This window comes from Panthera tigris, chromosome D3 (assembly GCF_018350195.1).
Source record: "Panthera tigris isolate Pti1 chromosome D3, P.tigris_Pti1_mat1.1, whole genome shotgun sequence".
Lineage (NCBI taxonomy): Eukaryota > Metazoa > Chordata > Mammalia > Carnivora > Felidae > Panthera > Panthera tigris.
Genome location: NC_056671.1, coordinates 16,090,059 through 16,106,113, shown reverse-complemented (window position 1 = coordinate 16,106,113; position 16,055 = coordinate 16,090,059). Strand labels below are relative to the sequence as shown.

At 45.0% G+C, this 16,055-nt stretch overlaps 1 protein-coding gene across 4 annotated transcripts in view; it reads right to left on the bottom strand.

Moving 5' to 3' along the window:
• Positions 1-16,055, bottom strand: part of BICDL1 (BICD family like cargo adaptor 1) — a 104,207-nt gene that overhangs the window by 16,872 nt on the left and 71,280 nt on the right. For all 4 annotated transcript variants that reach the window (XR_006209657.1, XM_042961376.1, XM_042961378.1 and 1 more), the window contains exons 3-4: positions 9,042-9,158; positions 6,014-6,160 (exon numbers count right to left, since the gene is read on the bottom strand). Coding sequence is in view for 3 of the 4 variants with exons in the window: in XM_042961376.1 (XP_042817310.1) it covers positions 6,014-6,160; positions 9,042-9,158 (264 nt within the window). In the remaining variant the exon portion in view is untranslated. The remainder of the gene's footprint in view (positions 1-6,013; positions 6,161-9,041; positions 9,159-16,055) is intronic.

Below are 16,055 nucleotides of genomic sequence, written 5' to 3'. Positions count from 1 at the left end.
CGACCACAAACAAATGAGAAAAACTGCCCCGAAACCTGATCACACTTCTAGGTCCAACCACCAATTTACAGAAAAATACAGAGGAGAGAAGAACATGCTAGATTACATCAGGGGTGTGCAGGCAGTAAACTCCAGATTTGGGAAATTCTACAGGACAAACAGCTCAGCTTCTTTACGATGTATATTAAAAAAAAATTTTTTTTAATGTTTATTTATTTTTAAGAGAGAGAGTGAGACAGAGTGTGAGCAGGGGAGGGCCAGAGAGAGAGGGAGACACAGGATCCGAAGCAGGCTCCAGGCTCTGAGCTGTCAGCCCAGAGCCCGACGCGGGGCTCGAACTCACGGACTGTGAGATCGTGACCTGAGCCGAAGTCGGACGCTTAACCGACTGAGCCACCCAGGCGCCCCTTTACGATGTATATTTTAAGAAAAAAAAGATAAAGGTCTGGAACCTATAGGTTAAAAGGAGACTTGAGAGACATATCAACCAACTGTAGTGTGTAGGCCTATTTTAACTTGCATCTTGATTCAAGTAAAAAATGTGAGGAGCAACTGGGACATTTATGAGGCAGTTACGAATTTGAACACTGGGTATTTGAAATTAAGAAAATACTGCTGTTTTCCCCTTAGGTATACTAGTCCTGTGGCTGTGTTTTTTTAAGTTATCATTTAGAGGTAGTCTTTGTTTACAGATGAAATTATAAAAATTTGCGGATTTACTTCAAAATAGTATGAGAGAGAATCAAGAAGATGTAATGAATGTGGGGCAGGACTGACTGGGGCTCACTGGTTTGTATCGCTGGCAGTGGGGTACACTGGGGCATCATCACACTATCCTATTTTCGAATGCCCGAAATTCCCCATATTAAAAAACTAAACACACACACATATAAAGGCATACAAAGTAAGGTACCATTAGATGCTCACCAGAATACCTAAAATAAAAACCCGCCACAAAATAATAATGATACCAAGTATTGATGAGGATGTGGAACACCCAGGACTTTCACTGCTGTTGGGAGTGAAGATATACAATCACTCTGAGAAACTGTAGGGCAATTTCTACTGAGTGAAATACACAGCTGTCCCATGACCCAGCTGTTCCACCTCTAGGTGCAGACCCAACACAAATGGCTGTACATGTGCCCAGAAGACACACAAGAGGTCTATAGCAGCCTTCTTCCTTCAGAGCCACAAACGGGGGCAGGGTGCCTGGGTGGCTCAGTCGGTTAAGCTTGGAATTCTGTCTCCCTCTCTCTCTGCCCCTCCTCTGTTTGCTCTCTACCTCTTTGTCTCTCAAAAATAGACAAACATTCGAAAAAATAAAATAATCTTAAAGAGCCACAAATGGGGAAACAATCCAAATGCCAATATAGAACGGAGAGAGACAGTCACATACTAGAATACTACACAGCAGTGAGAAAAGAACACACTGCTACCATATGCCATAACGTGGATGAATTTCATAGACATAATATGTCAAGCAAAAGCCTGACATTAAACAATATATAATGTGTAATTCAAGTACGAAAGTTCTAAACCTTCCTCCAGATACAAGAGATGCAAGTGGAAGAGAGGTCTGCTTTTGACCAAGTGTCAGATACTGACCAGGAAGGGCAAGAGGGAGGCCTGTAGGATACAGATAATGGGCTTTATCTTCATCTGGGGGGTGTTACACGGGGATATATATATCACACACATACATACACACACACACATATATATGTATATACATATATGTATGTATTTTAATGTTTGATTTATTTTTGAGAGAGAGAGAGCACAAGCAGGGGAAAGGCAGAGAGAGAGGGGGACAGAAGATCAGAAGAGGACTCTGTGCTGACAGCAATGAGCCCAATGTGGGACTCGAACTCATGAACCATGAGATCATGACTTGAACCAGAGGTGGATGCTCAACGGACTGAGCCATGCGGGTGCTCCATGGGGGTATATATCTGTAAAAATTCACTGGGCTGTCCACTTAGGATTTTTATGTTTTGCTGTATGTATGTCGTATTTTAATGAAAAAACAAATGAAGGGGAAAGGGTCTGGAAAGACACTGGGGATCGGATTTGGAAAAATATGTGAGTAGAAATACCAAGAATTCCCAAACCCAGGAGAAAAGCGGTCTCTGCTATTTTCTGTGTCATACCTCACAGTTTACAGGTAAAGCCCCAGGCCTGGGAAGAGCCTTACACAGCGTGTAAGGCTCAGAGAAGGAGAGGGATGCCAGTGGTGGAGAGGACAGCAATGTAGTTTTCATGGCTTACAGCCAGGGCTCCTTCCTTCTCTTGCTGCCGCTACTTCACCCCTCTCGGCGTACTCTGTGGCCCCTTTCTCGTGGAGTCCAAGCAGGGTACCGCTACCCGGTGAGGTTCCTCTTGCTGGAGGTAAGACACGACTCCACCATGGCTGCTAAATGCCAGGCTCCACTAGTGCACTCCACCACTACACTTGCTTTTAACACACAGGCCCTGCCCGTAGAACCTTCATCTGTTTGCACTTGTCTGCATACTACACCTGCACAGGAGCAAAGTCTCCTGCTCTTGTATTTGTGGATTGCCCATCCCTCCCTTGTAAAAGAATTTTTGGAAGTTGGGGATGGGGAAAGAATGTCCTGGGATTTAAATGTAACTAATTTATCCTTTCATTAGAATTTCTGGGGTCACCCCTGTTCGTTAAAAATAGAGCAGACACTGTCCTGTCTGTTGCAGATTGCAGGCCAGGTAAGCCGTGGCTCCTGCAGAGATGCAGACACTGAGCAGCAGTGGTGGCAACTCGGAGCTCTGCAGTTCTCATGAATGGAGGAGGCTGCCTCGCAGAGCATCCACGCGGATCCTTTAGATGCCCTAGGGCTTCACCTCTGCTGGTTGGGAGCAGACTGTGGTTGGCTAACAGCACCAGTATCTTAACTCAGAAGAGCCTTAACTCAGAAGAGCCGGTGCCTGGCTGCTAAGAGAGTGAAAAAGGCCCTGGCAAGTCTGCTCTGCGTGGTTCCCATGCATCAGCAATACCTGCTGGTCCAGTGGGAACTCCTCCAGCCCCAGTATTGAGAAAACTCAGAAAGAAGAAATTAGGGTTAAAAAAAAAAAAAAAGAAAGAAAAAGGACATTCCTAAGAAGCATTTGGCACAATTACAAATGGCATACTAAGTTGGCAAAATGCTTTACAATTATTTTCTAGGTAACCCCACATACATCTCAGCAGGAGAAGTTCAGCACAGACAAGAACAAGTTCTTATGCACTGGACAAAATTAGTTCAATTACTCATGCGCACTTGAGGGTGCTTAATTAATTATAACAGCAAGAGAATCAAAGACCAGGACAGGTCTGCCCTGTCTGGTCAATAACTGGTCCAGAAACATATGCAGAAAACAACACATCAGAGGAGGCTTAAATATAAGAAACCTCTAAAATAAGGAATATCATCCTTTATATAAGAAAGATGTCACTAAATATATTTATATATCTATCAACAAGGAAGACACCAAATCCTTGTTGTACAGCACACTGAGCTTATGACACTCATGCCACCAGAGGTGGCAGAAGTGGGAGCGTTCTCTTGTTTCACACTGAGGGAACGAAGATGGTATGATGTTAAGTGTCAGAGCAAGGTCTACACTGCAGGCCACCTGCTCCTGGGTCACCCCACAGTGAGTGGAGCCTACGCTTCCCGATGATGAAATCCACCTACTCACTGGGACAAGGTCCCTGCACACATCTGTAAGATGCCCATGTAGGTATAAATCAGAGAAGGACAGACAGAATACTTTACTGGGTATTAAGAGTTTAGCAAAATGCCCAATTTTTCAACTTACTGGGCATTCCAAAAATAATTTTTACCCCTATTCTCAGCCTGAAAAAGAAAAGACGGTTGGATTTAATCAGTGGTTTAAAAAATCATTGTTAGGCAGTAGAACCCCAACTAGATAGTGAACCAGATTAAAGCGGGGCTACCCTGGCTGTGCAGGCCTGTTGCCCTGCCTACTTAGACTTCCTTTTGTCCTTTATCTGAAACAAAGGATTAAAATCGTGGAATTATATACATTCCAAAGCCATCAACTCTATATTTTGCAAGTCTGATTTAGGACCTCTCAACTACTATCTGAGTGAGCTGGAATTCTTATTTCTGTATCAGTACAGGCTAGGTTAGCAACAGAAAGGGCTTTCTGGAAAACACTGGTAATTAGCAGCAGCTTAAGGAGAATCTCCTATGAGCTAAAGGAAAAAAAATCACAAAAAGGTGGGAAAGATAAGAATTCAGCCCATAAAAGCAGATTTTCCAAATCAAAGTGTGAACTGCCTGATGTGATATATAGGCCATGGGGTGAGTGGCCCAATGGAAAGACAGTGGATGTGCAGACATTGAGGACGTGAGTGTGTGTGACGTGGGGCTCTTGCTGCTGGAGAGCACACAGCCCACTGTGCGAGCCAGGTACTAGATGGAGCGTGCTGGTCCCGTTCTTCCCTGTCCTGAGGTCCCCAGTTCTTGATTCGAAATAACGGACTTCTCATCTGTGAATTCCAGCTAGACTGAATGAAAGTGTCCTTTGGGCAGGGGTCACTTCCCCATTCTTCTGTGTTTCTTTGCCTTCTCCTCCACACTCTACCTCAGCAACCCTCCTCAGCAGAGTGCTTGACAGGGTCAGAAATTTTGGTGAAACACTGACCTGCAGAGGCATGGAATGTGCTAGACGCTGTCAATGAGAATTACATGAAGCAGGCGTGGGGGGCTCTGTTTTTAATTCGACCAAGGATTACTTTGGTAAATGATTCACTTTTTCCTAAGCCTCAGTTTTAGAATGTATGCAAAAGCACTCTGTTCCCTATAAAGTATACAGGTGTTCACCACTATTATCATCATCCACCTTAGAAGATGAGCAAACTCCTTTCCATCTTGAAGATGGCTGTGAGGCTTTCACCAGCACCATTTTCTAATCGACATTTATGGGAAAAAACGTGGAGGGTCATAAACTGCTCATTTGTGCTTGAAGAGGTTAATCACTCAGACGGCAGCTTAGCTGATGGTGTCAATAACAAGTGATATCAGCCTAAGATGTTTCCTTATCCCATGTCCTAGAGCTTTCCTCACCAGCTGACCCCCGAGCCCAGTGGGGTCTGCCACAGCCTGGTCTTTGGGGGAGGGACCTGCCTGGTGCTTCTGCACACCTGGCTGACCGCCTCCACACCAACAACTCTGTCGCCATCCCCCCCACTCGCTGGCACTCAGAGGATGTCCAAGGGGGAGAAACATGCTCTTAGCCACTGGCCCCAGGTGCTCCTAGGCCAGTGTGGCAAAGCTTTCTTCGCAGCAGGTGTTACACTCTATTTCTGTAGAGGCCAGCAGCGATTGTCTTTTTGTTTAGAGGGTTGTCAAGTGTGAGCCTGGGGATTCAGCTGAGGACTGGTGGCAGGTCCCAAATAAGGACAAATACGAACATGAAGCAATTTCCTTTAGGAAGAAAAAAGAGGCCAATTAGGCTCACAAAGGGGGTTGGCCTATGCCTTTTCTAGCAACTGCTGGAAGAAGGATGTAAGTCTTGCTGTGTTCAGTGGGCAGCTTCTTGATTTCTGCTCAGTGCAAGCCAACTAAATGCATCAGTTTGGGAAAGCAGCAGCAGAGAGCATTGAGAGCCAAGTACAGAAAGTCACAGGCTCCCTCTGAAATCTCTAGCAGATTTCACAAACCCTAGGAGGCAGAATGACACTCCCCAAGTTCCAGTCATGTTAATAGTCCAGAAAGAACTCTCTGAAACTGCTCCAGAGGCCAGTGGCTCAGAACATATTGGAAGGGTAACCTGTGGGTAGCAATGCATTTGTCTTCAGCAGAGCCAGGCTGGCCAAGTTGGTGAGCACTCAAGGAGAACTCCAACAGGGCCAACAGAGAGCTCGGCTTTCCCCTCTCCTGAACCCCACAGTGGCACTGGCCTCCCAGCTTTCCTTCTGGCTGGGCAGCTAAGTGCCCCTTTCACCTGGCCCTAGTTCTACAGGACAGCTTCTCTGCCTCAGTACCTGGAGGTCTTTGTCATGGCCTTGCCTCTCCAGGATCAGCACCCGGTCCTGTAGCTCCTCCACAGTCCCCTGGAGCAGGTCGTTTTCCTCTAAGGTGGCACTGAGACGATGCTCTAGCTCCCGTTTCCGATCCGACAGCATTTTGATCTGAAAGGGTGGAGAGTCACAGGGTGGTGTGCAGTTACACCCAGGCTGATGAGTAGGAAGGGAGGAACTGACCCCAAACATGAAGGCCTATGTCTCTCCAAGTGCTCTGCCCAGGGGCCTGGTGCCCCCATCTTTGAGAGAACAGCTGTGAACTCCCAAGATGAAGAGAAAACCCCTCCCTTCTAGAAACGTGTCTGGGAAGGGGTGGGAGATGAACTTTGGGGAAGCTGGAATGTGGGATGCCAGGAAGAGGAAGGGAAGGGTCAGTGTTCTGGAAATTCCACAGATAAGACAGAGAAGGGCTCCACCTTGCCTGCCCATGACTTTACCTCAACCCCACAATTTCTGGGGGAGTGGAGCCTAACCCATGGTTCCATTCTTCCTTCTCAAGTCATAAGCACAAGAAAATGCCCGAGACAGCCCAGTGAGCTGCTGTATTCTCATACTTCACAGCTCTCTTCTGTACTTCCCCCCACAGCTAACAGACCTGGCTCTAGAGGTCGCAGCTCAGACCTGGTGCCCCAAATTAATGGGGGAGTTGGTGGGGGTACAGAAGGCAAAGCAGTGCCTGCATCAGTCTATGTCCTGGGAAGGAGCAGGACACGACACAAAATGAGTAACTGATTTTACTCAAAGTGTCGTTGTGCCCGAGCAAGTAAATTGTGACTAGAAGCAATTTCGCTCCTCTTATTAAACAGACTGGTATGTTTGTACACTGTGTCTCTAGCCAGCCTCAAGAGATATAAATCTGCTTTCAGGAAGGTCTGTCTAGTCTCTTCAATGTCAGTAAGAAAATAAAGGATAAGAGGAAAGAGATGCCAAGTCTTCTGGCCTCAAGGTATGTAGGCTCAGTAGGTGTGCTGGGGCTCCACAAGGCCGGCAATGCTTCACCCCGAGAAACTGCCCGGACTAACGGGCTACAGAAGCCTTCCCAAGTTGTGCAGGGCCTCCTGGCTCCTCCTATTTATCAGGTCCCTGCTGGATTGATCTCTCAACCAGCTTCTTGCTCCCAACATGGTTAAGATGTTCTCTGTGCTCTCCAGTTTGGCCTGGAGAACAATCTATTAAGAGAACCAACCTCCTACCCTTTCCTGGGGAGATTTGAAAATGAATGTCTGATGCGTCTGAGGTTCTCTGAAATCCACCTTTCCTTCTGCTTTTTGTCTATTCTCTGTCTCCACACTAGGATTCTGTTCGTAGGGTACAGATCTTCCCTGGCCACCAATCAATCAGATAAGATGCTGTCCTGGGGAAATGAAGTATGTGGCCTTTGTCCAGAGAGATCAGGTATCTAGCCAAACAAAGACATACTGTCTCTCAAGTGTGCACCTGGGTAAGGGACCAAAAGGAACAGGTCCTTTTTGTGAATGGGGCCACTATTCCCCACACTGAAGCACATTACCCACATGAAGGGAATTCTTACTCTAGGTGATTTTCATTTAAATACCCTCCAACCTTTACATTTTCCTTCCATGGATAATCTTTGTTTCTCAAGTTCCAGTCAGTGAAATAATGAGGTAATACAGTTGTGATATACAATCCTGGCCCCTTAAAAAAAAAAAACAACTTTAGAAGTTCAGAGCTACATGAAGTAATGTACTTGGACAATTTCATAGGCTGCCTTCTTAAAGTAGCAGTGGTACTGCATGAAGGCATCGATATTAGATGACAACTCCCTCACCCCACCCTATGCACTGAACTTGTGACCAAATCTGCCAGTTAACGTTCCTGGGAATGACCCTGAGTCACAAGGGTCTTGAAATAGTGAGTAGAGGCGAGAGGAAAACAGGCAACTCGAAGGAGTCAGAGCTTGGCAAAGGCGGTGGGACAGAAAGTCATGCACACAAGTGGTCACACACAGGCATGCCGAACCCCGCCGGAACAAGCTACTTACTTCAAGAACCTGCTGCTCAATACCAGTAGTATTTCCAAGGGGAGGGAGAAAGGAAGGGAATGATAGGCAGGAGAAAAGAGAAGATATTGACAGACTTTAGGAAAAACATCTTCAGGTCATTTCCAAAGCAGGGGAGCAGCCACCTGGGCTTCTCTGGGCCTGACCACACCGACGGATTCCTTAACCACAGCGTGGGTGCACATTCATCTGGCCCTAGACCCTTAGACTGTCCCCTCAAGTGTACCTTAGCCAAAGGGTTGCTGTCCAGACAACTGGCTTAGGGCCCCTCAAGATCAGACTAGGTGGATGCCGCCCTGGGGAAGAGCCCCTGTTTGGGCTGCTGATACGACTTCCCTCTTCTCCCCTCCCACAACCGGGTTCTCACAGAGTTGTCCTCTAAGTGCTACTTTTTCTTTCCCACTGGCCCACTCAGGGCCATAGACCCTGACTGCCACGCTCTGGCCTCTCATACACTTTTAACAACATTACTTGATTCTAAGTACCACACGAGGTGCTTTCCATGTATTAACTCATCAAACACAACAGTCCTATGAAGTAGCTACTTTATGACTCTCATAGGTGAGAATTACAATAGGTCCCAATAAGGTGGACTGAACTGGACCTACATGGAATAGAGAAAGGGAAAATCCTCTTCCCCATCTTCTATTTAGGATTGGCAAGGACGTTTGTGGACGGATTAATATGTTCAGTAAAAGCGGGTCATTTGTGATTTCAACACACTCAGCAATGACTCTGAGCAACCTTATTCTTCCAGACAACAGGCAACCCAGTGCAACATGAATCAAGTGTTCCCCATTTAGTTTCTTACAGATACATCTCTAGAGACTTTTAAATATTTTTAGAGACTGTAGACAAAACAAAGTTTTATTTCCCAGTTCAGGGGCTCCTTATCCACCAGATCCAGTACAGCGCCTCTAACGAGAAAAGCACTTCCATCTCCAAGCAGTGCCACACAGGCGGACTCACCTCAGCCTGAAGGCTTTCAAGCCTGATGATGTGCTGGTTAGTCGAGGAGTTTTTCTCCCGAAAGTCTTCTCTGAGGGCATGGACTTGCATGGAGAGCTGTCTCTCAACTTCTGAGGCCTGCAAGCAGAAGAGACCTTCAGGGTGGATTCGGAGGCTGTGCAAAGGAAATCTGTTAAGATCTCAGCCTTTCCTTTCCCAAGCATCTCTTTACAACTTCCTACTCTAGAAGGAGTATAGGATGAAATGCGGGTCCGTGTAGTCCCTAGTACCCGAACAAGACAAACATCCATCTCTACTTCCACTACGGGGGGAGTTTATCTGGGTAAAGACCACTTTGCCTGTCAGGGGAAACAGGCCTAAGAAACAGCAAGGTCTCAAATGTTAAGTACCATCATTATCACTCTGTACACAACAGAAGTTCAGCAAACATCTACTAAATAGAGAAAAAGTCTCTGTTTTATGTGAAAGAATAAGGCAGATAGATATACCTACTACCTTAGAAATTCCTTTATTTCTCTCATCCATTTCCTCAGTAAGGCCCAAGTGAATCACCTCTGTCTACATTTCTCATTTCCATTCAACATAGGCACTATTTGAAGTTCCCTGTAACATGTTAAGATTTTTTTTTTTTTAAGATTTTATGTTTAAGTAATCTCTACACCCAATGTGGTGCTCGAACTCACAACCCTGACCTCAAGAGTTGCATATTCCACCAACTGAGCCAGCCAAGCACCCCAATGTCTGTTAAGATTTTTGCCATTCTTTCCTCAAGGACATCTTTGGCAGCTTTTTTTTTTTTTTTTAAATTTTTTTTCAACGTTTTTAATTTATTTTTGGGACAGAGAGAGACAGAGCATGAACGGGGGAGGGGCAGAGAGAGAGGGAGACACAGAACCGGAAACAGGCTCCAGGCTCCGAGCCATCAGCCCAGAGCCTGACGCGGGGCTCGAACTCACGGACCGCGAGATCGTGACCTGGCTGAAGTCGGACGCTTAACCGACTGCGCCACCCAGGCGCCCCCAACTTTTTTTTTTTAAGTTTATTTATTTTGAGAGCGAGCGAGCACAAGTGGGGGAGGAGCAGAGGGGGGAGGAGGGGAGAGAGAGGGAGCAGAGAGAGGGGGGAGACAGAGACAGAGAGAGAAGGAGAGACAGAGGGAGGGAGGGAGGGACGGACAGAGGGAAGGAGGGAGGAAGGGAGGGGAGACAGAGAGAGAGAGAAAATATGAATCCCAAGCAGGCTCCAAGCTGCAAGCACAGAGCTCCACATGGGGCTTGAACTCACAAACCGTGAGATCATGACCTGAGCCAAAATCAAGAGTCAGACACTTAACCAACTGAGTCACCCAGGCATCCCCATCTTTTGCAACTTTTAATTCTCCAGGGGAGTGCTGGCTGAGACGTTTATTTCCAACCCTAATCCACTTATTTTCTAATGCTCAAACACAGCAGAACACCAACGACATTTAGTGTGTCAGCACCTTCTCTTGAACATGCAGGAGAGTGTTTTGAAAGAATGCTCCCTTGATAAGACTTGAACTCTGGTCTTTTTCCTGGGAGTCCAGCCTAGCTCCCAGTGAGGGGAGCCCTGAACACTGCCTGGTAGAGAGAAGAGCCATGGGACAGGTTAAATAACTGCCTCAGTGCTTTTCTGAGGCCAGATGGGGTCAGTAGGCTTCATGAGTTCTTGGGAGTGATCACCATGTGTTGAAATGGTTAGGAAAGGCTTCTGGAGGAAGTGGGATGGTAATGATGTTGACTTCGTAGGCTAGCTGTTCAGTGAGGCTCTCATATTAATAGATACATGTTCAATAGTTATTTTCATCTTCAAGGGCTGTATAAGCAATTGTCCATCTTAGTTTTGGTCCCATAGATTCAACTCTTGCTCCCTTAGACTAGAGAGCCATATAAGGATCTCAGCCTATAGTTCTAATTTTTAAACAACAATTACAAAACACACAAACTAAAAGCAAACCATCTCGTTTTACTTATTCTAAATTTAATTTTGGACACCACCAGCTTGTTGTAGTTTCTTAATCACTCAGAAACACAATGTTAGACATCCTTGCTTAAAAATAACATTAGTAGGGGGCACCTGGGTGGCTTAGTTGGTTGAGGGTCCGACTTCGGCTCAGGTCATGATCTCGCAGTTTGTGAGTTTAAGCCCCGTGTCAGGCTCTGTGCTGACAGCTCACAGCCTGGAGCCCACTTCGGATTCTGTGTCTCCCTCTCTCTCTGCCCTTCCCCTGCTAACGCTCTCTTTCAATAATAAATAAATGTTAAAAATTTTTTTAACAAAAAATAACATTAGTAATATGTACTGAGTAATTATGATGTGCCAAGAACTGTGCTAAATGCTTTCAATGCATTATCTCAATTGTCACAGCCAAAGGAGTGGTTATCCAGCTCAATTTACTAACGAGGGAACAGACTCAGGGAAATAAAAGAACTTGCCAAACTCTCAGTAAGTGACAAGATCAGAATGGTAAATGTGGGGCTGTCTTGTCCCCAAGTGTGCTTGGATGCAAGCACACCCTGTCTTGCTGCACTTCACTTCATTACAGACACTGTGTTCTTCACAAATGGGAGGTTTGTGGCAACCTGCATTGAGCAAGTCTACCAGTGCCATTCTGCCAACAACATTTGCTCACTTCCTGTCTCACGTGTGAGAATTTTGGTAATTCTCTTGACCTATTTCAAACTTTTTCAGTATTACTGTATTTGCTATGGCGATCTATGATCAGTGATCCTGGATGGTACTATGGTAACTGTTTTGAGGTGCCATGAAATGTGCCCATTTGAGAGGACAAACTTAATAAACGTCGAGTGTGTTCTGACTGCCCCACCGATTGGCTGTTCCCCCGTCTCTCTCCCTCTCCCCGGGCTTCCCTATTCCCGGAGATACAACTATATTGACATTAAGTCAGTTAATAACCTTACAGTGGCCTTTAAGTGTTCAAGTAAAAGGAAGAGCTGCACATCTCTCACTTTAAATCAAAAGCTAGAAATGATTAAGCGTAGTCAGGAAGGCACATCAAAAGCTGAACAAGGCCAAAAGCTAGGCCTCTTGCACCAACCATCAGCCAAGGGGTGGATTCGGAGGAAGAGATCTTGAAGGAAAAGACAAGTGCTACTCCAGTGAACACACGAATGACAAGGAAAGAAACGGCCTTATTGCCGATCTGGAGAAAGTTTCAGCGGTCTGGATGGCAGAACAAACCTGGCACAACACTCCCTTAAGCCAAAGCTGATCCAGAGCAAGGCCCGAACTGTCTTCAGTTCCGTGAAGGCTGAGAGAGGTGAGGAAGCCGCAGAAGAAACGTGTGGCACTAGCAGAGGTTGGTTCACGGGGCTTAAGGAAAGAAGCCATCTCCATAACACAGAAGTGCAGGGTGAAGCGGCAGGTGTTCGTGTAGAAGCTGCAGCAAGTTATCCAGAAGATCTAGCTCAGATCATTCATGAAGGTGGCTACACTAAACCGCAGATGTTCAGTCCAGGTGGAAGCGCCGGTCGGGGGAAGATGCCGTGTAGGGCTTTGGTAGCCAGAGAGGAGAAGTCGACGCCTGACCTCAAAGCTTCAAGGGACAGGCTGACTCCCTTGTTAGGGGCTAGCGCAGCTGGTGTCTTTGAGTGGAAGCCACTGCTCGTTTACTGTTCTGAAAATCCGAGGGTCCCTAAGAGTTATGCTGAGCCTACTCTACCCGTGCTCTGCAGATGGAAGCCTGCATGACAAAGCCTGGATGACAGCACATCTGTTTACAACATGGTTTGTTTGTTGAATATCTTAAGCCAGCTGTGGAGACCCACTGCTCAGAAAACAAAGATTCCTTTCAAAACATTAGCGCTCACTGGCAGTGCACCTGGTCACCCAAGAGCTCTGATGGCGTGGAGATGTACGACGAGATTAATGCTGTTTTCATGACGTCCACTCTGCAGCCCGTGGACCGAGGAGTCATTTCCACATTCAGGTCTTATCATTGAAGAAATACATCTGGCTAGACGAGCTGCCGTAGACAGTGAGTCCTCTGACGGATCTGGGCCAAGTCAACTGGAAACCTTCACCATTCTAGAGAACACGGAGAACATTCCCGATTCACGGGAGAGGTCAAGATAGTGACGTTAACAGGAGTGTGGGAAAAGTGGATTCCAACCTTCATGGAGGAGTGGGGAGGGTTCTAGACTTGAGTGGGGGGAGGAGCTGCAGATGGGGTGGAGACAGCGGGTGAGCTGGGATTGGAAGTGGAGCCTGAAGATGGGACTGAGTTGCTAGAAACTCGTGGTAAATGTGAACAGAGGAGGAGTGGCTTCTCATGGAAAGAGAGTGGCTCCTGGAGATGGAATCTGTTCCCGGTGAAGATGCCGTGAAGACTGCTGACGTGACAACGAAGCACTCAGAATGTTCTGTACACTTAAGTGAGAAAGCAGCGGTGGGGTTTGGGAGCACGGACTCCAATTCTGAAAGAGGTTCCACTGTGGCTAAAATGCTATCAAGCAGCATCACCTGCTGCAGAGGAACTGCTCATGAAAGGGAGAGTCAATTGATATGGCACACGATGTGTTGTCTTATTTTAAGAAACTGCCACAGCCATGCCAACCTTCAGCGACCCCCACCCCGATCAGTCAGCAGCCACCACCATCGAGGCAAGACCCTCCCCCAGCAAAGATGACCTGCCGGAAGCTCAGATGATGGTTCATGTGTTGTTGTTTTTTTTTTTTTTTTTTTTTTTTTTTTGCAATAAAGCACTTTTAAACTGAGATATGTAAGGTTGTTTTAGACATAATGCAATTGTACACTTAATAGAGTACAGTGTAGTGTAAACAGAACTTTTTTTTTTTTTCGACAGTGGGTGAGCTGGAGAGATGGGCAGAGGGAGAGAGAGAGGGAGGGAGGGAGGAAGAGAGAAACAGAGAGAGAGATTCTTAAGCATGCTCCACTCAGCACAGAGCCTGACGTGGGGTTGCTCCCACAACCCTGGAATCATGACCTGAGCCAAAATCAAGAGTCGGACGGTTAACCAACCAAGGCACCCTTGTGTAAACACAACTTTTATGTGTACTGGAAAACCAGAAAATTTATTTTACTCGTTTTATTGTGATGTCTGTTTTATTGTGGTGGTCTCGAATCAAACTTAACAATATCTTCAAGCTATGCCTGGATATAAATTTTATGTACGGAGTGAGTTTCATCTGCCTGCATCACATATCTGAATGAAGACAGTATTCATTAATGAGGCAGTACAGCAGATGTCTATATCCACACCATTAACATGTAGCAGCAAAAACTTATGAGAACCCAATATCATAAAATGTATTACATGGGTAAATGTCTGCCTTTACAGGCATTGAACTTCATGTTGTTCAGAAAAACAGGTTCCTATTAAACGTTAAAATGAAAGACTTGGGGGTGCCTGACTGGCTCAGTCAGAAGAGCATGTGACTCTTGATCCTGGGGTCATGGGTTGAGCCCCATGTTGGGTATAGAGAGAATAAACTTTGGGGTGCCTGGCTGACTCAGTCAATGGAGCATGAGACTTGATTCTCAGGATCATGAGTTCAAGCCCCACATTGGGCATGGAGCCTACTTAAAGAAGAAAGAGAATTTAAAAAAATAAAATGAAAGCCTTGAACAACATAAACCTTCATTTTATTAAAATTCAAATTTTTCACTTGAAGGAATTGTTAAGATGTTTGTTTCTGTGTTTCCTCTAGCTTGGTAGTAAAGTTATGCTTTGTGGAATTTAAAGAGGATGCTCTGTGTTATAAAATGAAACATATCTTGCTAGGAGAACTGACTTTCTAATAAGAAAACATAAACCATTCATTCTCCAAATAATGCGTTAAGCGCCAATGACACGTTCAAGGTCTAGCAGGAGAGAGATTAAAATAATTAGTAAAATACACCTCAAACTAGTTGAAGCCTAAAATGAGAGACCAGGAAAACAAAATGCTTTTATTTGAATATTTGCAGACATCAGTACCACTCCACTTATGCCTCAGGTTTTATTTTGCTTACATTTCATTGGGCTTTTTGAGGTTTGAATTGTATTCATCAGTTGGGAGATTATCAGCTATTATCTTCTTTCCCATTCACTCCACCCTTTATGGAATTACAGTTTATATTACGGAGGATATGCTAACCTAGCTCTTCTGTTTTCCATCTCTTTGCGTCTGTGTACTATATAAATGCCTTCTGACTAGTTGTACAGATTAGTCTTCTGATTTAGTAATTTGCTCTTCACTTGTCTCGTGTGTTCTTAAACCCTGTTCATGACATTTATAAGAAATTGCAAGGCTTTTTTTCCAAAGTGGGTTTTGCCATATTATACTCCTACCAACAGTGTACGAGAATTCTAGTTGTTCCACTTTTTTGGCATTTTGTATTGTCAGTCTTTTCAATTATAGCCTTCTTAACAATGTGTAAAGTTGTCTCATTGTGGTTTCAGTTTACATTTCCCTGGTGACCAGTGATGTTGGGCACTTTTTCATGTGTTTATTGGCCATTCATAGGTCTTCCTCTGTGACGTGTCTATTCAATTTTTTGCCTGCTTAAAAACTTAGATTGTCTTTTTATTATTGAGTTAGAGGTTTTTATATACTGTGGATAGAAGTCCTTTATCAGATGTAAGTGCTGCAAATACTTTTCTCCCAATCTGGACCTTACAGATTTATTTTTTAAATAATGTCTTCTAATGCTTAGAAGTCTTCAATTTTGATATTACCCATTGGTTTTTAATTTCAACTATTATTTTTTTATTCCTAGACATCTTAGTTCTTAATCTTTTATGTATCTAAACATAACACAGTTGCCTTATAATTTGTATCTGATAATTCTAGGATCTGAAGTCTTTGTGAATCTGTTTCTGCTGTTCTTGCTGATTCTTGCTCATGAGTCCTAGTTTTCATGGGTATGTTTTGTTTTGTTTTTCTTTTACTATAATCTGATTGTTTTTATTAGAAAATTGTTTGTGGAGATAATTTGAACTTTGGATGGAGATACCATCCTCCAGAGATTATT